The following is a 24,174-nucleotide window of genomic DNA, read 5'->3' as shown; positions in this document are numbered from 1 at the left end:
CTCCATTCGTGTGCCCACTTTCAGAGGGGGACATTGAGGCCAGAGAGGGAGCTGAGCAGCGAGGTGCCAGGCTGTCCTCCATCCGTCTGTCCTGTCTGTCCGTCAGACCAGTGTCATTGCAGGCGGAAAATGCAGGGCCAAGTAAGGTGGAACCCTGTCACCCCCGGCCACACCTGGGGTGCGTGGGGTACAGAACACGACCGTGTCCATCTCTCAGACTCTGTTCTTGGGCCCAGAGGAAGGGGTGTGTGGCCCCCACCGGCCCCTGGCATGCCCGTGCTGCCCCCAGGAGCCCTGGTTTGTTCCTTCCTGGGGACGGAAGTGGCCGGGCTCACACTGGGACTCACTGAGGACTCAGCCACGCCAAGTGTGGTAGGCGCCTCTTCTCAGCGGGGTCCCGGGGCCTGACCGGGAACCTCGGGCCAAGGCCCTGACTCAATCAGGGGGCCCTGGTGGGATGGTCCTGAGAGGTCCCTCATCTGCCCCGGTAGGAGGTACGTGAGACCGAGGGAACAGAGACAGCAGCCCTGGTGGCCCAAGTCTTCCACCCACGCCAGGCAATGGGGGAGGGGGACAGAAGGTCTTGGTGTGGCTGCTGGGTGCAGCTGGGGGACTCTGCCATGAGCACCTCAGCCATGTGGATGGGCCGGGCGTAGGGCCTCCAGACCAGCATGTGGCTCTGACTGGCCTCTATGTCTGCGCTCCAGGCGTCCTGCGCCCCAGCTGGTGCCACTCATCTCCTTAGGATGCTTGATGCAGTTGCAGGTTCGTTTCCTCTTGCTTCCCTGCAGGCGTTTCCAAGCGTGCTTTATTATCATGATTTTTTTTTCCCCCCGGCGATGCACAGGGGTTACTCCGGGCTCATGCACTCAGGAATTACTCCTAGCGTTGCTCAGGGAACCATATGGGATGCTGGGAATCGAACTCAGGTCATCCGCATGCAAGGCAAACGCCCTACCCACTGTGCTCTCGCTCCAGCCCAATACCATGATTTTTTTTTTTTTTTTTTTTGGTACCCATGTGGCTTTTTCTGTCTCCGGTGCTGCTGTGCATTGCTCTGCCTTGGTGAGCTCAACCCTGCCTGCCTCACAGGTCCCTGAGCCCTTGTGACTTCATCTCTGCCAGCAGCTCCTCTGCACTCCTCCCTAATAACAGGAGATCATGTCATAATACAATATAATGATATACAATATAATGACTTTATAGTTCCCCCGCCCCCCTGTAACTGAAGTAGAAACATCACTCGTTTGCCACAGACGTGCTGTGTGCTGCCTCCTGGCGCCTGCTGCCCCCTGTGCCCGCTGCTGGGGAGGCGGCTGCACTATATCGTGGGCACCTCGGGCAGCGCGTGCGGCTTCTGGCAGCTGGGAACCTCCTGTGTGTGTCCTGCCCTTGCCGGAGTTGTCTGTCCTTGAGTGCTGTGGTGCGGCATCTGTGTGCGGCAGCTGCCTGGCTCCCCCCGTGCCCCTCCTGTCACCCCTGCCCCCGGCTGCAGCCTGGGGAGCTTCTGGCACCATCAGAGCCCGGCACCAGGAGAGTGGCTTCCTGCAGACACGCAACCCCCAGCTGTATTACGGGGTCTGCACCTGGCTGGCTTTCCTGCACCGCCCCCGAGCCCCACCCCAGCACCATAGGTCAGAGACCGTCCCCGTGCTGCAGCGTGGGGGGTGCCAGACAAGGCACTGCCAAGCCCTCGGTCCACCTCCCATGTGACCTTGAGCTGTGGGACCTCTGCCTTAGCCTGCTCGTCCCCGGGGCCGGATAGCTGCCTCGTTATTGAGAATTAAGTCAGAATAGAGCACAGTGAGGGGGGCTGGGGGGTGTGTGTGTATGTGCGTGTGCGTATGTGTGTACATGTGTGTGTTTGTGTGCATGTAGACATTCTGCGTCAATGCTGTACAGCTGGAAGCTCAGGAGAGCGTGGATGCCGGCCTCATCGATCACTCCCCAGAGACGCCTCTTCCTGGTCACCCCGCTGCTCACTGTTGATACCAGAACTGGGTCTTACAAAGCCGAACAGAGTCAGCTGGGCTGAAAGGAGGAATGAAGTACATCCCAGGGAGGGAAACGGCATGCTTAGATCCTGGAACATAAGAACATTTTAATAACATAAAATAAGGGGCTGAAGAAATAGGACAATAAGTAGGGCACTTGCCTTGCATGCCACCGACCCGGGTTCCATTCTTGGCATCCCATAGGATCCTCCGAGCATCACCAGGATTGATCCCAGGAGTCACCGCTGAGTACCTGCTGGGTGTGGCCCCAAAACAAAACAGACAAACAAAAATGAACACAAAATAGGAAAACGCAAAGTGGCCTGAGCCTGGGGACTTGTTTCCCCTCTCCCTGGGGTGACTCCAGCGCATTCTGGCTCTGGGTTCCTACTGTTTGTGCTCCTTGTTCTCGCATCTTGTACCTGAGACCCACCAGGCCGAGGGCAGCGGCTCTGGCTCAGACGTTCATGCCCCTCCACCCTGTTAGCTTCTCTCTGGAGCTGCCGGGCCCTCCGCTTCCTAGTGGCAGTTTCAGCAGCAAGCGAACCCCAAGGAGCCAGCACCCACCTGAGAACAGAGATTCCGGTTCTCTGGGCACAGCGTAGGGCAGAGACAGGAAGGGCCCCTGCAGTCCACCACACCCCTGAGGGTGCCTGGCCGGCACTCGGATGAGAATCGAAAGCAGTCAGGAATGAGGACAGGGTCATCTCCGGGTGGAGGCGACACAGACCCAGGGGGGACAAGACCGAGTCGCAGGCGTCCTTGCAGTCTGCACTGGAGTCTGGGCAGAGGGAGCCCAGGCCCCAGAGTGACCTCCATGGGAGTCCCCACTCTCTGCAGGCCTGCCCCTGGCACCCCCTGTGGCCTGATGCATGTGCAGAATGGCCCCATCTGGAAAGCTCTGGGGAAGGGCACCATCAGAATTAGGTTTTTACACCCACGTAGAAGTCTGCCTGGCAGAGGCCTAGAGAAGGGGCCGGAGGTGGAAAGACGGAAAAGCATCATAGTCCTTCCCCCCACCTTGCGTTTCCTTATCTGTTCTATGTCCCCACGCTGGGCTGGCACGGCTGGGACCTGGGCTCTGGGAAGCTGATGCCACTTCTTCCCACACCCGTGGATTGGGCGCAGACACTGAGGGGCACTGGCCCTGCCGTGGTCAGGGCCTTCCTGGATGCCACGAGCCAGCGCTCTGGCTTCTGGTGTCCGGTGTATCGTGGGAGCTTTGTCCCAGGTCACACACAGAGACGGGAGGCAAGGGGCTAGAGCAATAGCACAGCGGGTAGGGCATTTGCCTTGCACACAATGCCCTGCGCACGGCCAACCCGGGTTGATTCCCAGCATCCCATATGGTCCCCTGAGCACTGCCAAAAGTAATTCCTGAGTGCAGAGCCAGGAGTAACCCCTGAGCATCGCCGGATGTGATGCAAAAAAAAAAAAATACACGGACGAGAGGCGACAGCCTGCTGGCCCCACCCCCTGGCTCCAGAGGAGGGTTACTAGTTAGGACACCTTCCAACTCTGTCACACCTGCCATGAGCGTGCCAGGATCCTGCGAGGCCTGAGCAGGAGATGGCCCCGTGCCCTTGGATCTCCCTGTCCCGCCCACAACCACGCTCAGCATGGAGGGAGCAGGGAGCCGCAGGTGTCAGGCCCGCGCTGCTGCGGGAATGCAGTGAACAGACTCGGGCGAGCCTGCAGGCAGAGGGGCAGGCAGGCTGGTCCTCGGGAGGACCGCGCACGGTGTTCCGGTCCCTTCCTGGAGACGCTGGAGGGAGGTGGCGGTGCAGAGCATGGCTGCGGGACCCACGCTCCCTCCCCGCCCCCCGGGATCACATCAAGGGGCTGCGGCCACCTGAACCCCCGCCCCCGACTCACAGTCGGCTCTGCACCCCCATCACTCACGGGGAAATTATGGCTGTCATCTATTAAAGCCCTTTGGGTGTGAAATGTCATGTAAATTAATAGGATTTCAGAATAGAAAGACACCGAAGGGAGTTCTCGGCTCCGCGACTGTGATTACCTTGGGCGATACTAATAAAAATAGAAATAAAAGTTACGGCTGCATATGCCGAGCGTTTACCAGCGCTGCCGTGGCTTCTAATTCCCCAGTCTAACCAGAAAGCCCCAGGTGTGTCTGGTACACATGTGTGTACGTGTGTGTAGTGTGTACATGTACATGTATATGTTTATGTGCACATGTGTATGTGTGGCTTCTGGTGTGTGCATATGCATGCATATGAGTGTATATGTATGTGTGCATGTGTATATGTGGCTCTTTGGTGTGCATGTGTGCATATGTGTGTATGCACATGTGTGTGCATGCATCTACACATGTATTGTGGCTTTCCATCTACATGTATGTATATGTATGTGCGTGCATGTTGTGCACGTGTGCATCTACATGCACATACATGATGTATGTATTATGGTTCTGTCGTGTGTGTATCTCTTGTACATGTGTTTCTGTGGCTTCACATGTACATTGTGTGTATGCATAAGTGTGCATGTGCGCATGCGTGAGGCCCAGGAGGTGGTCTGCACCAGGTGACCACACACCAGTGTGTGTAGGAGAGGGGACTGGGGCCACCTGATGGCTTCCTCTCACCCCGCACCCCTCGCTCAGTCGCTCAGTCGGTCGGTCCATCACAGAGACTAGGAAAGGGGCCGGCCCCGTGCAGGGCTCCGAGCCATCTCCCGGACATGGGCCGTAGCAGCTGCTGGGCTCTCACCCGTGCCGCGGCTGCTTCCTGACCATCCAGCCCTGTGCTCTAGCCGTGCGCAGGCTGCACCAGCTCCGCCCGCACCCCAGGCACTGGCGTAGTCAGGGAGGGCTGAGTCCTGACAGCTAGAGACCCGGGGTCTCAGCACAGAGTCTCGGGGGTGCTCAAGACTCCGGTGACTTCTGCCAAGGGCGCCGTGCTGTGCCCGAGTCACTGCAACGGCCCCGGCAGGAGGGAGCCAGCGTGGGCTTGGCAGCTGCCGGGAGAGAGGCCCACGGAGCTGGGGCCAGGTCCGTGAAATGGCCCGGCACGATGGTGTGTGTATTCTGGTTCTGTCATGTGTGACTGTCATGAGCACCTGCGGGGGCTGGGGAGCAGAAAGCAGCCATTTCTTGGGCAGTTTGGTGCTGGTAATGCGGGAACAGGGAGCCTGTAGAAGCTGCGTGAGTGTCGCGCTCCAGAAGGGCTGGGGGTTGCGTGGGGCGGGAGGGACCAGCCGTGGACCCTGCGGTTCCAGCCCCAGCATCGCAGACGTGAAGGAACGCTGGGGGGCCAGCGGCTTGTCCTGACGCCCATTAGTGGCCAGTGGGAGAGCGTCTCAAGAGCAGAGACCCCGTGGTCATTGGTCTGAAAGGGAAGAAACTCACCGTCCGTGCGCTTTACTGACTCCTTTGAAACCGCCGCCGGGGTCCACTCCCTGCTCCCTCAGCCCAGACGGACAGACAGATGCTGTTGCTGCATGGGCAGGTGGGCCCGGACCCCTCCTGTGACCCCAGGCGCTGGCATCGGGCCGCAGGGGTGGCTCCGGAATGAGCTCTGCAGCCGTCTCACCCTCGCAGGCCTGTCAAGAGAGTGGCTCAGGTGTCGGCCACCTCCCGGGCCCCAGTGCCACCCTGGGGCCCCGTCAGCTCAGAGGTGCTGCTGTGATCCAGTGCTGGAGTGGCTGCTCAGTACACGTTTGCCCGGGGAGGGGGCGGCCACAAAGCAGGTCCAGCGTGACGGGAGGTCTCTGGCTTCAGGCCCTGCAGAAGCCACGCTTGGAGGGACCCGGGGAGGGGGAAGGCTGCGCCCTGTGTCCTGGGCGGAGATGTCTGCCCCCCAGTGCAGGCAGAGTCGGGTCACGTCCCGGGCCCTGGCGCCCACTGGGCAGCTGCAAACTTTCTGCTGTCCAGGCTGTATCCCCCTCCCCCGTCTTGCCTCTGGGCCCCTGAGGGTGCCCCTGACATTCCCGGCAGTATTCCTGCTGTCTCTGGTGACGACGACAGAATCTGGGCGCCATGTGGCCGCTTGTGCTTTCTCGTACAGCGGCTCTGAGCCTCGTCCACACCAGCACCGCTGCCCAGTGGGCCGAGAGCACAAAGGGACAGCTGCCAGCCCAATGGCCCCTCCAGCCAGATCCTTACTAACTCACAGGCCACCTCAAGGCTTCCTCTGACTTGGGGCATCTCCAGTGCCTCTGGTGCCTGTTAGAATCTTCTAGAAGGCCTTTAAGAGATGCACTGAGCCCTACCTGGCCATCGTGGTGTTGGGGAGGTGCCCCGCACTCCTGTGAATCCCACACCCGCTGAGGCCTGCTCCTCTCACAGGTGGGAGAGGCTGGACTGTGCGGGGTGCAGCGAGCGTTTAAAATGTTTGAAATGGGCCTTGGGACCCCAGCACCTCATCATCGGGGCCCCCGCCCAAGCTTCCAGCCCCTCGCCTCGGGATCTCCAGGGACACCCAGCCATTGACCAAGCTCCTGGGGGCCCAGTGAGCAGAACCTCAGCCCCACTGGGTAACTGCTCCCAGCCCCCTCCCATGGGTCTTGAGTTTGCTGCCCTGGAGCGGAGGGGACCAGGCCTTCCCCAGGGTCCTCCCCACTGCCTCGGGGCACTCCCCCACCCTGGCTCCAGCTTGGCCAACCAGAGCTTGCTGAGGAAGTTCTTCCCTGAGGCAGCTTCTGAGCTGGTGCCTGAGCTGGCTGTGTGTGACTCAGCCCTGCCCCAGAATCTGTCACCCAAGCTAGAGAAGTAACATGCGTGTGTGAAAATAACCACGGTTTCGTGACGATGGCCAGAACAGTCAGAACAGGCGTGGCGGCGCCAGGGGCCTCTCGAGCGGAGCACGGGGTCTCCAGGGTGCTCTCTGCTTCTCCTTCTGGGCAAGCACAGCTCCAGAAGGCCAAGGGGTGACGGTGGCCATGGTCACCTTGAGACATGCCCCTGGGCTCCTGTTGGTGGCATGCCCAGTGGCCCCGTGTTCCCGGGCTGGAGGGACGAGGAATTGTCAGGCTCCTCAGCCAGAGGTGAAGACCCCCAGGGGGCTGCTACCCCTCTTCCAGGGAGCTGAGAGGAGCTGGACATGGGCTGGGGAGGGGGACAGGTGAGCGAATCCTTCTCCTGCCGCCCAGCCGGGCGCTCCAGCCGGGCGCCGCACACGGGTGCTGGAAGGGCCTGAATTCAGCCACCCAGGAAGCAGCAGGCATGAGGCCCTCAGGACAGCGGGCCCGAGACACCAGCACCCGGGCCCTGGCATGCCTCCCTGGCCATCTCCGGCCCATGTGTGTGTCCTGTGTGAGCCTGCCCTGGGTCTCCCGTGCCCTCCAACCCCTGACCATTCCCCGTCCGCCTCACTGCTTACCCCAGCATGTTCTCTGGGTCCCGGCCAGGCCTGGATTCGCGCGCCTGCTGAGTTTCGCCTCTTCCGCTTCCTTCCAGACCTTCCATCCTGAATTGGCCCCGCTGTAGAAAATGGGCCATCCACTGAAATGCGCGTTTGCTGACTGGGCTCCCCTCTCTCCCCTTCCTCCTCACACCTTCTATTTCGAGTACAAGATCGGCGTCGCCCTTCCTCCCCTGCCCGCCAGCCTGTGTCCTCCCCGGCTCGCCCTCCCCACCCTGCCCTGCTCTGTGCCCACGGAGGGCTGCAGTGTGCCAGGGACCTTTAGCGCAGGGAGCAGTGACTGGACTTCTTCCTTATTCTCCTTCAGTGTCTCCCACCCACACCCACGTCTTCAGGAGTCTTGCTCGAGTCTGGAAGCAAGGGGGGGGCGGTGCAGCGGGTAGAGGATTTGGTAGGGGAGAACACACATCCCCGGCAGTCAGGGACCGCCGGGGCATACGTTTATTTCACCTGCATCTTTCTTTCTTCCCCCCTTGACAGCCTTATTACCATATTTAAATGCAAGTATGTCTCTTTTCATTGGCGTTTCCAGTAGCTTAGCCTGACCTGTCTACAGTCGCTCTGCCCTCCCTCCCCGCCCCACCCCGTAGTTCCGAGTCGCTGGGCCCTAGTCTTAGAATGTACTGGGTTCTAGTGCTGGCTCTGGTGTGCGCCCCTCTCTCCTCCCACTGCATGCCTCCCCTCTCTGGGTCTCTAGCGATTCTTCACCTGGGGCCTGCCGCTGAGCAGCCCAGCTGGTGGGGGCCGCGCTGGCTCCCGACTGGCTGGCATTTGGGAGTGGGTCTGGAAGCCCGCGGGGCAGGGCAGGGCAGGGCCGGCAGCGGGAGCTGGTCTGTGTTGGGGCGTGTCTGGGTGAGCACTTACTGGTGGCAGAAGGACTCCGGGGGAGGGGGCCCTCTTCCTTCCTCAGTCCCTTCTGGTTCCCGCCCCAGCTGCCGCCTGGGAAAGCGGCAGACCCCACCTCCCCAAGGGAGCACCCCCCTGGGGACTCCCACTCCAGGGCTTTGCAGTCCCTCTGCTGGGTCCCCCCCCCCCGCCCAGGACGTTTCTCCCTGAGGCCCGGCCCTGTCCCTGCGGGCCGGGAGCCCGGAGCAGCCCTGTGGAGGAGAGCTGGCACCCAGAGCCCAGAGGGCGACTGCTCTGTCGTGCCCAGTGGGACACTGGCAGGGGAGCCCCCCGGGGACCAGAGGGTGTCGGAGCTGGGCACGGCCACCAAGAGAAGTGGCTCCCGGCCCTCTCCCTTCTTCCCAGGGGTTGCCGTGGTGAGAAAGAGGGGAGACTCCAGCTCAGCTGCCAGTGTTGTGCCTTCCGGGAGCCCCTCATGTGTGCCCGCCCCCCACAAAAGCTGGCCCGCAGAGATGCCTCCCGGCCCTGTCATCTGCGCCGAGGGCAGGAGCGGGGCCCGGCCCACGGCACCCTCTGGGGGAGCTTCCCTCACCGCGGCTGTTCTCTCCCCCGCCAGGCTTCCCGGCAGCAGCCTACGGACCAGTGGCAGCAGCGGCTGTGGCGGCGGCCCGAGGATCAGGTAGGGAGGTTGGGGGCGTCACTCCTGGCATGCCCTGGTGTGCGGGGGGGACAGCGAAGGCCCTGCTGGCTCCGCACGCCACGCTGTCCATGCGCTCACCAGGCCTGAGGGGTGCAGGGGTGGGGGGGTAAGGGGGGTGCAGGACCACAAAGCCAGGGCTCGTCTGCTCCTCCACTGGGTAGGCCAGTGCGGCCTGTCGGGCTCAGAGGGCCCTCCCCTCACATGCAGGGCCCTGGGGCCTTCTCCCTCGGACCCCTGACCCAGCCCAGGGATTGCTGGGTGGTGAGAGAAACTCAGAGCCCAGTCTCCTCCTGCTGGCCTGGAGCCACACGTCCCCTGCCCCCGCCACACACTGCCCCATCCCTGCAGTCCCCATCCCCATGGACCCCCATCCCTAGAGACCCCATCCCTAGAGACTCCCATCCTTATAGACCCCCATCCCTGCAGACCCCATCCTTATAGACCCCCATCCCTTCAGACCCCATCCCTGCAGACCCCATCCCTAGACACCCCCATCCTTATAGACCCCCATCCCTGCAGACCCCGTCCTTGCAGCCTTCATTCCTGCAGCCCCCATCCCTGCAGCCTCTCATATGCCCTGCAGACCCCCATCCCTGCAGACCTTATCCCTAGAGACCCCCATCCCTGCACCCCATCCTTATAGACCCCCATCCCTGCAGCCCCCATCCCTGCAGCCTTATCCCTACAGACCCCCATCCCTGCAGCCCTCATCCCTGTAGCCCCATCCCTGCAGACCCCATCCCTGCACCCCATCCCTACACCCCATCTCTGCAGCCCCAACCCTGTACCCCCATCCCTGCGGTCCCATCCCTACACCCCATTCCTACACCCCCATTTCTGCAGCCCCATCCCTGCAGCCCCTTCCCTGCAGTCCTCATCCCTGCAGCCCCCATCCCTGCAGCCCCATCCCTGCAGTCCTCATCCCTGCAGTCCTCATCCCTGCAGCCCTCATGCCTGCACCCCATCCCTACACCCTCATCCCTGCACCCCATCCCTACACCCCCATCCCTGTAGCCCCATCCCTGCAGACCCCATCCCTGCACCCCATCCCTACACCCCATCCCTGTAGCCCCTTCCCTGCAGTCCTCATCCCTGCGCCCCATCCCTGCAGCCCTCATGCCTGCACCGCATCCCTGCACCCCGTCCCTGTGGCCACGCCCCCACAGGCGCCTGTCAGGGCCCACAGCTTGCTCTCACCCTGCTGCCGTCTGGAGTCTTGGGCGTTCCAGGCTCCTCAGCAGATGCTGCCTGGCTCTGGCTGGACAGAGAAAATGGGTTTGTCACTGGAGACTGCTCTGGGTCCCCAAACCCAATCTCTGAAAAGATGGGGCTGCCTCCCAAGGCAGCCAGGGACACTGCCCATGGCCCCCCATGGCCCTCCAGGGCATGTTCAGGCCCCAGGCTCCCCCGCGCCCCCTCCCCCCACAGTCTTCTGTCTGGTGCTGGCCTCTGCTGAGAAGCAGGACTCCTGCGCGCCTGTCACCCCCCTCCCCGCCCCAAGCACCCACTGCCCCTCCTGAAACCTTGGTTTGGTTTGCAGAGGAGCGCTGGAGGTGGCATTGAGTGGAGGGTGAGGGGAGCAGGAGCTGGCGAGGGTACCAGGAAGTAGGGCATTAAAGCCCAGGGGGCTGAGGGCAAGCACCCAACCCTCTTCCAGGAGACGGGGCTCAGTGGGCCTGGCAGGGAAATCCGTTCCATGCAAACTGGCACTGCCTCAGGCTACAAAGGATTCATGCCCCGCCAGCCGCCCCTTGGGGTGTGGTTTGGCAAGTCAGGGAGTTTTCAGGTTGCCTGGGGACACTGGCCAGAGAGCAGGCAGGCTGGTGGACGGCCTGGAAGCTGGGCCCACCTGCCCTCTGGCCAGTGCCTCTCAGGGCCATCCCCCAATTCCCCCCCATACACACACTGGCCAGCAACCATCTCAGCAGCCTCCTGGCTCCTGAGTTCCCTCTGTTTGGGAACTTGCACTTTTCAAAATCAGGACAAAGGATCCTCAGTTCTCCCCGTGCCTGGGGGGAGCAAGGGGGGTGGAGACAAAAGAAAAAAAAAGGAAAATCTTGAGATTTTGGAGTGCTGGTTGCTGTTTTTCTCCTTCCATTTCTTTCTGATGATAATGACTTGGATTATGAAACTAAACTTTAACCGGAAATTAACCCTGCCTCTCTCCGCACCCCCGTTCTCCTCCACTCCATGGCAAGTTTAAAGGGCAGCATGGGGTTCTTCGCAAATCTGAGAGTGGTTTCCCCAAGGTCTGGTGGCCCCGTGTGCCCCGCCCCGCGTGCCCGCCCCGCCCCGCCCCTGCAGAACCAGGCAGTCACCGCCCTCCCCTCCCCCGTCCTCAGCCCTCAGGTCAGCGCCATCTCCAGCCACACCTTTGTTTTCCGGCTCCGTGGTGTCTTCTGTGGCCATGTCCATCGGAGCAGCCGCTCCTCCGGCCGCCTGTGCCGGCCATGCTCATCCCGCACTGCTAGTGAATCGGATTCAGGAGCGCCCCAGCCGCCCCCACCCCACACCAGCCCGGGGCAGTGCCAGGAGTAAATCCTCAACTCGAGGTGCCCTGCCCCCCGGGAGGCTGCAGGTGCCCCCACAGACACCCCAGAATCAGAGCTGGGGGTGGGGTGGGCCCCCTCCTTCCTTCCTTCCTTCAGTGTGTTTTGGTCCCTGCACCTGTCCCAGGGTGGGGGTTCCCTGACCTGCGTGGACCCCGCAGTGGCCCAGGGCTTGGGGGTGCCACACAAGCCACACACCCCGATTGCCTCTCACCTGCCCCTGGCCAGCCCCGCTGTCCCCACGGCCGCCCAGAATGGGCCATGCAGCTCCCAGAGGGTGCCCCAAGCTTAGCCCCCTCACCTGCCCTCCCTCCCCGGGCCGGGCTGCATGTGCCCGCCTTGCACCTGGCCCTGCCCCTGGGCGCTTGGGTTTGCTTTCAGGGTGAGGCATCCATGGGAAGGGCTTTTGGTGTGTTTTTCTTTTTTTTTTAAGTCTGATTTTGTCCAGTTCCAGAATTCGATTTTGCTTTGCCCCCCTCCCTCTCCCTTTATTTTAACCCTTTGGGGGCTTCCATTCTGACTTCCGGGGGTAGTTTCCGTAGCGGATGCCCCAGCTGAGGGCCGGGGGCATGGGGGTGGGGACACAGCTGTGGTTTTGCTCAGGTTGGCAACTTGCATCTGTCAGGGCTCTGGTGTCAGGGTAGGGGGTCCCGGGGCCCCGAGCTCTGCCTGCATCTCAGCCGTCTCCTCCGGGTCAGCCCGCCCGCCATTTCTAACTCGCCTGGGCCATGAGGTGACAGTGCTCGGGGTGGGGGGGTCCCCGCAGGGGAGGTCCCGCCGACTCCTCAATGGCTTCACTATCAGTGGTCACTTTTCTTTTGCCTTCACCCGGTACTCTGAAACGTCATCTTTCCTTGTGCTCAGTCGAGAGTTTGTTTGTTTATTTTGATCGTATTCATTCAGTTCCAGTGACCCCCCATCATGCTCCCTGAGTTCCCCGCCCCCACCCCGAAAAAAAGTCTTAAAAAACTGAATAAATAAATCAAATCCAGTTGGGCACAGGGCTCCCTGCACAGGTGAGGGAAGTGGTTTGGATTTGGGGGCTGCTTCATTTCCGGGGGACATTCTGGGTGGGTCCGTGTGTCCACTTTAGAGCTGGTGACCCCCTGGCCCAACCCCCGGCCCGCCCCTCTCCAGCCCTGGCCAGGACCCCTTACTGCACTTTATACTTGCCAGCTTTATTGCAGTCTAGTCCCGTGAGCTCCTGACGGTGTGGTGAGTGCGAGAGTCACGTTCTGTTGTCTTTTCTCTTGCTTGGTTGGGGCCGCGGTGAGTGTCTCTGAGGCACACTTCCCCGCCTCTCTTTACACTAGGATCTGCACACCTCCTCCCAAACACTCTTCTGAGCGTGCTCAGCGGGAAGGTTTGTCCACACCTATTAATCCTCTCTCAGTGTCCAGCTTCCTGTTAGTACCAGCTGGTTTGCATGTTTTTGCTTGTTCAGATGAAACAGTTCCAGAAAAAAAACTCATATCCAACTCTTAAGAAATGTCTTTTTTTTTTTGTACACTTTTTGTTTTCAGTTGTTTTCTTTTTTTTTTATTATTATTATTAGTTACGACTCCAAAACACCTATTGTCCAGTTAAACATTTCACACCCACCCCCTGCCTGTTCTTAGAGTGTATGTATCTGTGGGACTGAACTAAATGCATGCACGTAGCCGTCCTGGTAGCTGTAGCTGTAGTTGTGGAACATGCATTGTTGAGTTGATATTACAGGGTCTCTGGCGGCGGGGCCCAGCCCGGCTGTCCGCAGCTAGCATGGGGGACCAGGAAGAGAAGGGCTCCATACTTCCACGTCACCGGGGGCCTTGGATCCATGTTCTCACCATCCGCCACCACCACCTCCCCTCACGCTCCCCACTCCTCCGTCCAGAACGGGGTCACCCCCTCCAGCCCCAGCCCCTCCCACCTCCACGGAGACCTCGGCCCACAGCACCCCACTCTGGTGCCAGGGCAGGGCGCTGGGTGTGTCGGGCACCCTGCAGCCCCTCCCTGTTCTGGTCTTCCTCGATGGCGCCTGCACCAAGCCCGTCCTGTCTCCACCCCCCCCCGAAGGCCTCTCTGTGAGCTCCCACCAGCCTGCTGACCCCCCCCCAGACCCCCGGGGGCCTTGGCAGCTTCTGTCAGCCCCCCACCCCGCAGGCTGCAGGGCCGTCCCTGTCTCCGCGTCTCTTCCTTGGACGGGGGGCACGTGTTAGGGGCAGGGCTGAGATCGGGTTCAGACCCTGAGCTCTCTGGTCTGCAGGCAGGAAGTATGCTGGCTCCCAGCCAGGCTGGGTGTGCTGGGGGCCCTCGTGCTCAGCCCCTGACAGCCGCCGCCTGCACCGGCCTTCTGTGAAGTCCCCGAGCTGATACAAGGGGCAGATGGGTGAGGGCGCTTTCTGGCATGGAGATCAGTGGTGCTGCTTCACGGCAGAGGGGGCCGCTGACATCCAAGAAGCTTTCTCCTGACTCCCTGGAGAATTTCTGAGTCTACCTGAGTCGGCAGCCTCTGCCCACCCACAGTCCTGGGAGTGCACCTCAGTCACCACCCCACCCCCAGCCTTCTGGCTTTGCTGACACACCAGTGCCAGCCATCAGGGCATGCCTGGCATTTCCTGGGGCTCTTGGAGGTGCCCATGACTCTATAGGCTGGCGGCGGGGCCAGGGGGGTGTTGTGGGGTGGGTAGGGACCTGCTACCCAACCTGCTTTGAGCCAGGCTGGTTGGTGGCTTTGCGTCTACACAGCAGGGGCCCAGGGGGAACCCTGTGGGTGAGTATTATCCATCCTGGGAGATGGACGCTCAGGAAATCATAGGTCCATCAAGTCCCCCAGGAGTGCAGCGCACGGGTGGAAGTCGGTGGCATCGTCAGGGTAAACGGGGACTGCCTGTGAGCTCTGCCTGCCAGTCCCCTGCAGAGCCAAGCCAAGACCCAGACGGCGGCCTTCTGGAGCGGTCCGAGGGGCCAGGCCAGGGAGCAGAGCTGCAGAGAGAGGGGAAGCCCCCTGCCTCCCCGCCTTGCTGCCCTGAGCCTGGATGTCTGAGGAGTTGGGGTTCCAGTGGGTGAGATGTGCGAAAGGAAGGCTCGAGTCAGGGAGAGAAGACAGTTGAGGGAAGAAAATAGCCGGGGGGGCAGCTTCCTGGGAGGCTGCCTGCACCCCAATACTTCCCGTGTCCCCAGGGCCATCCTGCACTTTTGCCTTCTCCATGTTAGGTGCTGAAGGACTCAGATCTAGTGGTTCTCCCCCTCCCCCTACCCCCTGCACCCCTGCTGCACCCCTGCCCTACCTCTGGAGTGCCACCGGATGGTGGGGGAGGCAGGAACTGTTGACTCCGAGGCTGCATCAGTATCGGGGTCCCCGGAATCTACCCTCGATATACACAGGGGAAGGGCAGGGGCACTTCCTGCCTTCGGGGCTGTGACTTCCTTTCCCTGGGGACCCTCTGCCTGGACACATCCCTCTGCCACCACCAGATGGAAAGTGGGTTGGTCAGCACCAGCCTCCATTCCCCAGCAGGTTTTCCTGCACCTTAAGTAGCAGGTCCGGGAACCAGGAACCTGGGGCACCGTGCCCCCACAGCCGTCTCTGGCCGCCCATCTCCCAGGCCTAGCTAACAGCATGCATCCTCGGGGCAGGGGTTACCGTGACCCCAAGATCACACCTGTTCCTGCTGGGAGAGCCGCAGCAGTGCCCCCACCCACAGAGCTTCCCTGGACACCCCACCCTCCACTGTCCTCCGCACGGGGACCCTGCTTCTCAGCTTGTCATTAAAATGTCCGTTTCTGGGACTTGGGCCGTGGAGAGCCCAGCATTGGATTTCAGTAACTGCAGTGAATTTGTAATCACGTGCGGAGCTGCCCGCCGCTGACCTCAGCTCCATTCATTGTCCAAGGGCTTTCGGACCAGCCCTGTGGAGGATAAAATACATCAGCTCGAATCAATAGTTTTGTAATAGAAATACCGTGCACTTGATAAATCAACTCCAGTGCAATTAGTGACGAGCCCCAAAGCCTGGACCAAAGTGTAAGTTAATCCTAAAGTGAATGGTGAGTGGGGGAGAGGGGGTACTAATGGTCTTTTAAATCAGTGGGACAATTTTGAATGGTTGACATGGCTGCCACCTCTTGCTCGCTCGTGTTGGGCTGGGAGCCGGGGCCCCACTCTTGGGAGGGGGGATTGTGTAGAAGGTCCCTTGGTGATGTGTTGAGCCCCAGAGAGAGGACCCCCATCCTTGTACCCTGAACCATGAGGGAGTCCTAGAGACCACGTGGGGATGACAGTCTAGAGGAGCCCCTGTATCTCGGGTCCAGAAGTGGCTGCCGTGCTGAGGGGCTCAGCTGTTGGCACTGCGACCCCAGGAGAAGGGTGGGAAAGCAGCCTGGAGGGGTGCTGGCGCTCTCCCCCCTCCCCATGTGCGTTTGCTTTCCTGAGAAAGCTGAGCGTAGAAGGGTCCAGTGTCTTAGCCCCAGGCACCTGGCTGGATACCTGGGGGCAGCCTTTGGGCAAGGGCGAGGCACCCGGGACTTGAACCCTGATCTCCCCGTGAGCATCCTGGCGCTGGAGCAGTGTCCGCTCCTCGAGGTCTCAGTTTGCCCTCACACGCTGCCTGAGCTGGGAGGGCACGACTGCTCCCCACCACTGCGACAGCCAGAGCCCTCGACTGGGGGCTGCCACCTCTGGTCTGAGCTCTCGCACACAGATTTCAGAGCCGAGCCCTGGGCAGGTCTGCCGCAGAGGCAGATTCTGTGGGGCTTCGTTAAGTGACCCCCAACAACAGGCATTGTATGTGGCAGGCACTCTCTCGGGCCCTGAACCCCAGACAACCCCAGTCGGGTGGCTCAGTGTTACGGAGACTGGATTGGCCCCCGGGGCCTGGGTGCTCCGGGGAAGAGTGACACCCCCCTCCCCCAGGGCTCGCAGCCCTCCCCTTCGCCTTGCCCTCCTCCTCTTCCTGACAGCTGCAGTGCAGTCTGTGTTGGTTTTCCAGTGGGGGCAGAGTGGCTGCAGTGGGTTCATGCTTCCCCGCATGTCCCCCAGGAGAGGGGCCGTAGGGTGGGGCTCAGATGGTCTAGGTCAGTGCTCTGCAGCCACCAGTCTGCAGATACAGAAAGTTTGAAGACAGCCCAGTGTTCTCGAATTCTAGCACAAATTTGGACCCACGGGCTGCCTGGCCAGGGACTGGGCCACTGGAGGCGGTTCCAGAGCGTGCAGATCAGGGGGTCTGAGAGCGCAGTGGGGTCACCCTGTGGCAGGACTGCACAGAGGAGGAGGTGATGAGCTGTGTGTGCTCAGGGAAGCCGAGGGAAGCTTCTGTGTACTCAGGGACAGAGAGGAGCAGCCCCAGGTACGGAGCCAGGGCGGGAACTGCAGGACCGCCAAGCCCCAGAGCAGCCCAGTGGGTTTGAAACGCTGCAAGCGTTTGCTTGGGCGAAAGACTAACATGCCAGACACAGAGAGTGGGCAGAGCCAGAGAAGGAGGGGAACCCGGGGTCTCAGAGAGGCCTGAAGCAGCACTGGGTCCGAGTGGTAGACAAGCCTCGACTGCAGAGTCCAGTGGAGGCACTAGAGCAGTGGGACAGAAGGCAGAACGGCGGTGACGGTGACAGATAACTCATGTATCGTGGAAGACACCCCGTCAATATTCAGGTACCCAGTGAGAGGCCGTGGGCCATTTCCTCATAGCCAGGGGAGCCCAGTCGCTTGCTGGGCTCCGGGTAGGATGCAGACATCCAAAGCAGGGTCTTTGCCTTCGACAAACCCCAGGTCTTGTAGAGGGGGCGGACCCAGCCTTTACAGTCCAGGTTCCCGCGGGGTGAGCGAGAGTAGCCAACTGACCAGCTGTCAGGTCAGCCTGGGTGGTCACACGAAGTGAGTGGGCAGGGACAGGGAGGTGATTTGAGAGGAAACACCCTGGATAAATGTTTGGTGATGGGATGGGTACCTCGGTGGTTGGGGGGTCAGTGGGAAGCTGCCTCCTGAGCAGTGATGGTAGAAAGTTGAAGAGATTGAGCAGGACAGATTCTTGGGAGACCAGGGAAGCCAGTTACTATGATCTTGTAGTTTGGAAAGAGGTTTGTTTTCTGTCTGACTGTGGGGCTCAGAACTAAGAAAGGTTGAACTGGCGGTCACCCCACAGAGGACAGCCGGACCCCTGGTCCCTGCCCATTCGCCTGGGTTTGGGACCTGGAGCAAGTGGAGGGAAGCAGAGCCCCCAGAAGGCCACTCCTGGCAGGGAGACCATCCCAGGCCGCCACCTTCATTCTATTTGCTTCCGCAGCCACTTGTTATCTCTGCCTGGATGGGGCTGTTGGCTCCCGCTCCTGTCCTCTTGTCCTTCCTGCCAGCCCCTTGCTCCCTCCCTTAAAGTCTAACTCAGCCTATCAGGAGCCACAGCTGATGGACCCTGCGGGGGACTGCCCCTCCTTGGCACTGGCTCCTCAGTTCCAGTCCTCTTCCTGATTGGTGAGTTCTCCTGAGTGACAGGCGGGGCTCTGAGTCCTTGGGAGACCTTTTGCATGTTTCTCTGGGAGGCATCTGCCTTCTTCAACAATACACACCATCAATCTTTGGGCAAAAGTCAGGCGCATTTTTAGGGCAGGTGAGTAATTACTGTGCAATGAGAGAAAGCAGAAAGTAAAGGCAACCTTTGTTTCTAGATGTTTGACAGTCAAGACGCTCCCCTTTCCACCCGGGATCCCGAAGAGCAGGGGGCTCTTGTGTAGCTCTGATTGGCTGCTGGAATGACATTTGACAGGACGAGTGGCCCCAGTGAGCGCTCTCCTCTGGTAGAGATGGGGGGTCCCCAGCCACACCTCAACACTCGCACCCACCTGAAGGGGAAGGCCGTCACTGCAAGTGTTTGACCGAATGCTCGAGACACTTTGCAGCCACTCGAGTCTCAACAGCAGTAACGCTCCCGAAACCTCGCCCAGGTGATGAGCAAACCCAGTGCTGTGCTAAGCCAGCCTGACTTGTCTCATTTAATCCTCACAGCCCTGGGACGGGGACACGAGCAGCCCCGTGCCCATTTTAAAGATTTCTAAAATGTGGCTTAGGTGGCTTGTCCGAGGTGGCAGAGATGATGTGTGCCTTGGCCTGCCCAACCAGGTTTGCCCTCTCAGCCACTAGCGATGCATGCATCGTCACACCCGGCCCTGCCATGCCTGAGCAAAGTCTCACATCTTTAAAGATCCATCTTTAAAACCAGCGAATGCATCGAAAGCAAATGCCCTCCTAGCTGCCGTCAGCCCAATTCTCAGGAGCCTGGTGGGAGCAGAGAGCCCTCCGCGGGCCTCCCGTGGGGTGTCTGCACCTGCTCCTGCCGTTGCAAGGCTGAGTGACGTGGCTGCCTGGCTTTGGCTGACATTTCTCATCTGGCTTCTGGGCTCTGAGTCCTTTTAGACCAAAGTCAGACAAAGGCGCCCAGTGGAGGTGTGGTCTGGAAGGGGGGTGGGGGGCAGCCTAAAGGTAATTATTTGAAAGGGGTCTTTAGCTAAAAGAAGACTTGAGGAAATCAGCCACTGCCTGCAAGAAAACTAGGTGAGGGAGCAAGGGAGGGCCTCTCCCGGCCAAACAGACGTTGTCTGGTCTCGGTAGGGAAGGGGCAACATTGCTTCCAGTGAGCTTGCCAGGCTAAGACTCTGTAAGGTCGCTAAGGAAGCCCAGCCCTAAGGCTGAGAGGGGATTGGCCACCCCGTTGCTGGGGCTTTGCTCTGGACCAATGGCTGTGGAGGGGCGGGGGCAGAGGCGGGAGTAGTGGCTTTGTCAGCCTATCACCCTGCAGGGAGGTCCCGCCCCCCCCCACCATGGCAACAGCGAGCAGGGGCTCATTTGTTTTGTAGATGAGTAATTACTACGCAATTAGAGAATGCTAAAAATAAAGGGTCCCTTTGTTCCGGGTTACTTATTAATATTAATAAAAGAATCTGTCCAGGTCTGTGGTAAAGCCAGTGCAAGCCCGTGTGCGGAGGTAGGGCCCAGGGTGGCAGCCAGCAGCCGCTCACTTTCTGGAAGAGCTTTGCCTGTCCCTGGCCAGGGCTGGCTTTCCCCACCTGGGGGCCAAGAGGACGAGGGGGACCCCCTGCTCTGGTGACGGGCATTGGGGATGCCCCTGGTCGATCCCCCCTGGGGAGAAAAGAGCTGGAACACGGCACAGAACCTGAAACCCTCATCGACTTCTAAACTCATCCTTGGTTGCCTCAGCCGGCTTGCCTGGGACTAGAATAGAGGGTTCAGCTCGGCACGTAGGAGACTCCTCTTGTGTTTATTTGGGTTGGGGGGACCCACCGTGGCTGGTGCTGGGGAGCTGGTTTCCACTCAGTGCTTAGGGAGGGGGTCACTCCTGGTGGTGCTTGGGGGACCATATGTAGTGTCAGGGGTCAAACCCAGACCTCATACATGCAAAGCACGTGTTCCGACAGTCCCTTGAGCCGTCTCTCCAGCCCCTATACGGTCATCTTTGACCTTCCTCTGAGGCTGTCCCCGAATTTACGGCTGGGCACCTGGAAGTAACAGGTGGGGACTTGGCTTGAGGTGTTCAGAGGGGTTTGACCTCTTCTTCCTCCCCGCCCTCCCCAGCCTTGGGGGCAGAAACAGACTGGAAGCTTCTCTCAGCCCCTTCCACTCCTAGGAATCAGATTTAATCAGATAGGCGTGAGAAGCTGATGGTTTGAGCTCAGCTTAAGGTCTAGACGGGAGAGGAGGGAATCCGGAAGCATGGTTGGTTTCAGTCTGCTGTCATCTGCAGGCTGGGTGATCTGCGGGTCGGTGACCCCTTCTGCTCTGCAGCTCTCTGTTGCTGTCACTTCCAGAGCGCTCCATCAGTCATCACTGTGGACACTGGGGATAGAGGGCGGGGTGAGGGGCGTGGCAGTGCCTCCAACCTGAGAGGAGTGACTGGGGAGCCAGCTGGTGGCCTCTGAGTGCCGCGACAGCCTCAGAGACACATGTGAAAATCAGCATGGGGCCGGAGCAATAGTACAGTGGGTAGGTGTTTGCCTCACATGTGACCGATGCAGGTTCAATCCCTGGCACTCCATAGAGTCCCCTAAATTCTAGCCAAAAGTAAGCCCAAAACAAATAAAAATAAAAGAAAGAAAAGAGGGGCTGGAGCGATAGTACAGCAGGTAGGGCGTTTGCCTTGCATGCGGCCGACCCGGGTTCGATCCCCGGCATCCCATATGGTTCCCCAAGCACCGCCAGGAGTAATTCCTGAGTGCAAAGCCAGGAGTAACCCCTGAGCATCGCTGGGTGTGACCCAAAAAGAAAAAAAAAAAGAAAGAAAAGAAGTGTGAGGTTTTCTAAGTGAGAGGCACAGCTATGTGCATTGGAACTAGCCGGTATTCATCATAGCTGTGTCCCTGGGTTGTGTGGCTGGGCCGGTGTTCATTATAAATGACCACCCTGCTTGTTGGTCGGGGCATGAAGCAGGGCCAGCATGCTGGCTCCCAAACTCCGTGGCAGGTTCAGGTCTCTGTCTAACCCCAGAGGACCCAGGCCTGTGCTGTCGACCCACTGAATCAGAATCTGCCAGGGTGCTGGGTCCCACCCTCGAGAGTTCAGGCTCCCCAGACTGGTCGAAAGCGTACATACTTACGGGCTCAGGTAGCGCCAGCTTCTCCCAGAGGTCGAGCAACCTGTTGGCGCGACTCCCGGGTGCCCTCCCCGGACATGGAGCAGTCGGGCTCGCCCGGCCCCACCTTGTCTGACCCTCAGGAGAGGCCCAGAGCTCCCTGGGCACCGGGGTGCACCCGCCGCTTTCTCCCAGGTCCAGCTGCAGGGTTCTCCCCCGCAGAGGACAGGCCTGCCCTGGCCAGGGCGAAGGGTGCTTTCTCCGAGAGGCAGCAGTCAGTCCCCAGGAGCCCTACACGGGCCAGCCAAGTTCTCCTTGACTGTCTGACGAATGGGGCCTTCCGGTAGGGCCGGAGTTTGTTTGTTATTAAAGACCTAATTAGAAACACGAGAGGGAGTGGGATGGCGCAGTGCTCGGCTAATTAGTGACATGTATGCGCCCGCTTTGAACTTCAAGGACACAGAGCTATTAGCGCTTACATCAAAAACGGATTAAACTCCGGGGCCTTTATAATCACTGAAGACAGGCTGCTCAAGTGGAAAGGCTTTCCTCCGGGCCTTCAAGGAGACAGCCCTGGGGCTCCCTCCCTCCCCACCCCGGGCTCCCCAGCACGGAGTTTACACTGGGGTGACAGGCAGGAAGTTGGGAATGACCCCCCTCCCCCAGCCCTCCGTGACCTGGAATGCATCCTTGGGGCCTGGGATCAGCCTCTGGTGTACTTTCTGGGGGACCGCTAGCAGGCCCAGGCATGCCAGGCCCTTCCCTTTTCCCCTACAGTACCTGCCTACCCCCAAATCCAGGGGTCCTGCACACCTGCTTTGCATCTCCATGGCCGAGCACTGGAAACGGTACCCATTCCCTGAGACAAAGGCAGGCACACCCGGACCCAGGTACCCCAAGTCTGAGGAAGGGAGACCCAACCTACCCCCCAACACACAGACACACACAGACACACACACACACACACACACACACACACACACACACACACACGAGAGAGAGCTCCCAGTTTGGAAACAGCTTCAGGCCTTCAGGAGGTACCAGGCCAGGAAGGAGGAGCTGTTCAGTGGTCCTTGAATGTAAACCCCCTTGGCAGCCAGGAATGGGTCTGTGAAACGGTGATCCCCTGAGTGCCAGACCGAGTCCAGTGTGAAGCCGCCCCACCATCCCGGCCCCCAGCGCCTGTCCTCTCTGGGGTGAGGAAGCCAATCTTTGAGGCTAGAGCATGGCCCAAAAGTGGTGCTGACCTCCTCCCTGCACCCCGGGGCCAGAGTGCTGAGTAGTAGGTAGTAGATCCTTCTCCAGCCCATATCCGCACCCCTGGCCCCCGGAACCCACCGGGCCCCAGGTGCTCCAGCTCCCAGCCCCTTCCCGCAAGACTGAGTTTTGCTCCGAGGGGGTCAGAGGCTTCTCCACAGCCACCCCTACCCCCTGCCCCACCCCCAACACACACATACACACACACACACACACACACACACACACACACACAGTCACTCCTAGGACAGTGAGAGCATTGGCTAGTTCCCATTCTTGACCTGGAGCCTGGGCACAGCTGTGCAGCCCTTGCCTCAGAGCTCAGGGTGGTCTTTGCACTGCAACAGGCTGACCCTTGACCCCTCATGTGCTGTCGCTCCAGCCCCCGTGGGCTGCATTTTTGGGGTGCTTTCTGCCCGTGCCCCCATCCTCTGCACCTCCTGAGGTCTGGCCCCCGTGGGCCTGGAGAGCAGCTTCCTGACTCTAGGGGAGAGGTAGCAGGCTGTGGGCCCAGAGACCCTATTCACTTCCACAGCTGAGCACTTGCTCCCTGGGACGCCGGCCAGGGCCTGTCTGAGCCTGGGGCCCAGCCGGGCAGCTGGTGAGGCAGTTGCAGCCTGCCCACAACTGTGGCCAGCCAGTGCCTTCGCCATGGCAGCCAGCAGCTTCCGAGACACCCAGAGACTCTCATCCTGGCATTTTTTTTCGCTGGGACCCCCTGTCTCCTTCCTTCCCTAGAAACATCTCCAAGGACCCCAGGAACCGGACCCTATTTCCAGAAAGTTCCTAGATTTCCAGGGCTGCACTTTAAGGCCAGGCCAGGTCAGGACTGCCCTACTCAACCATTCCCACCCGCCATGAGTGAGCGAGGGGCAGCCGACCACTCCGTGTCCTCTCTCCGGGCTGTCCCCTTCAGGACCCAAACCTGTCCCACCCTGCTAGACTGGGGCCCTGGCCGTTTGTCCAGAAGGGCAGCTGGAACCAGAGCAGCCCTGGGCAGTCTGAGGCCTCCAGGTCAGCGGCCGTCAGGAGGGACCCACACGTGGGGCATGTTCCCTTCTGCAGCTCCGGGGCCGGCCTCTGCCCAGTGCAGGACACCAGAGCGGGACGGCCACTCTTGCTTCGCAGAGCTGGTCCTCTCTCTGGAAATGTGCGGCTGGCAGCTCCCAGCAGGTGACCCGCCTGTCGCCACAGTGCCCCTGCGGTGGTGTCCCTGCGGTGGTGTCCCTGCGGTGGAGTTAGTGCTTACAGGAGAGGAAAGTGGACACCACTGACCACTGGCCCCCGCTGGACCCTCACTGTCTGTGTCAGCACTGTGAGTGCGGCCTCAGTCTGCCGTCTCCCCTCAGTTTCTTTCATTTCTCTGAGACAAACTGACCGCCCTGCCCCCGTGTGCCCGTCACCCCAGGCCTGTCCTCAGTGCCAAGCCCTGGGGAGGTTCTGGCTGGTTCTCTGGGGGACAGAGGTCCCCGCGCTTCCCTTCTGGGCCCCAGGGGCATGCGTTGCAGACCGGCAGGAGCAGCTGGCTCCCTTCCAGAGCGGGACCGGGCAGGGCCGGGGGCCCCGTCCTGAGCAGCATTTGCAGGGGTGGGGGCAGCAGGGGAGAGGCTCTGTGCCCAGCTGTGCCGGAGAGTGAGCCCGGCCACTGCAGGTGAAGGTGTGTAGTGTAGGAATTGTCCTCGAGGACTGGCTGTCCCCTTCGGGAGAGCCTGACACAAAGGGGACAGCAAACCTGTCTCGGTAGGTCCCGGGCTCCGGGCCGTGTCAGGAGGGCACCTGTAACTGGTTCCTTTCTCTCGAGCAGCCCTAGCACAGCCTCGGGCTGGGCTGTAGGTCAGGGGTCACCCCCGCTCCCCACATACACACACTCACACACACATTCATTCACAT

The 24,174-nt window shown here is 60.5% G+C and overlaps 1 protein-coding gene across 8 annotated transcripts in view; it reads left to right on the top strand.

The window, feature by feature from the left end:
- MSI2 (musashi RNA binding protein 2) overlaps positions 1 to 24,174 on the top strand; it is a 347,428-nt gene that overhangs the window by 307,950 nt on the left and 15,304 nt on the right. For 4 of the 8 annotated variants that reach the window (XM_055132886.1, XM_055132885.1, XM_055132884.1 and 1 more), the window contains one exon: positions 8,838 to 8,900. In XM_055132886.1, coding sequence (XP_054988861.1) covers positions 8,838 to 8,900 — 63 coding nt within the window. Of the gene's footprint in view, positions 1 to 2,198; positions 4,029 to 7,855; positions 7,936 to 8,837; positions 8,901 to 12,783; positions 12,834 to 24,174 lie in introns of those variants that run through there. The other 4 variants (XR_008629327.1, XM_055132887.1, XM_055132888.1 and 1 more) reach the window with 3 other exon arrangements.

The sequence above is a fragment of the Sorex araneus genome, chromosome 3 (genome assembly GCF_027595985.1).
Source record: "Sorex araneus isolate mSorAra2 chromosome 3, mSorAra2.pri, whole genome shotgun sequence".
Classification (NCBI taxonomy): Eukaryota; Metazoa; Chordata; class Mammalia; order Eulipotyphla; family Soricidae; genus Sorex; species Sorex araneus.
The sequence above is the reverse complement of the archived record's forward strand: the minus strand, read 5'-3'. Positions and strand labels throughout refer to the sequence as shown.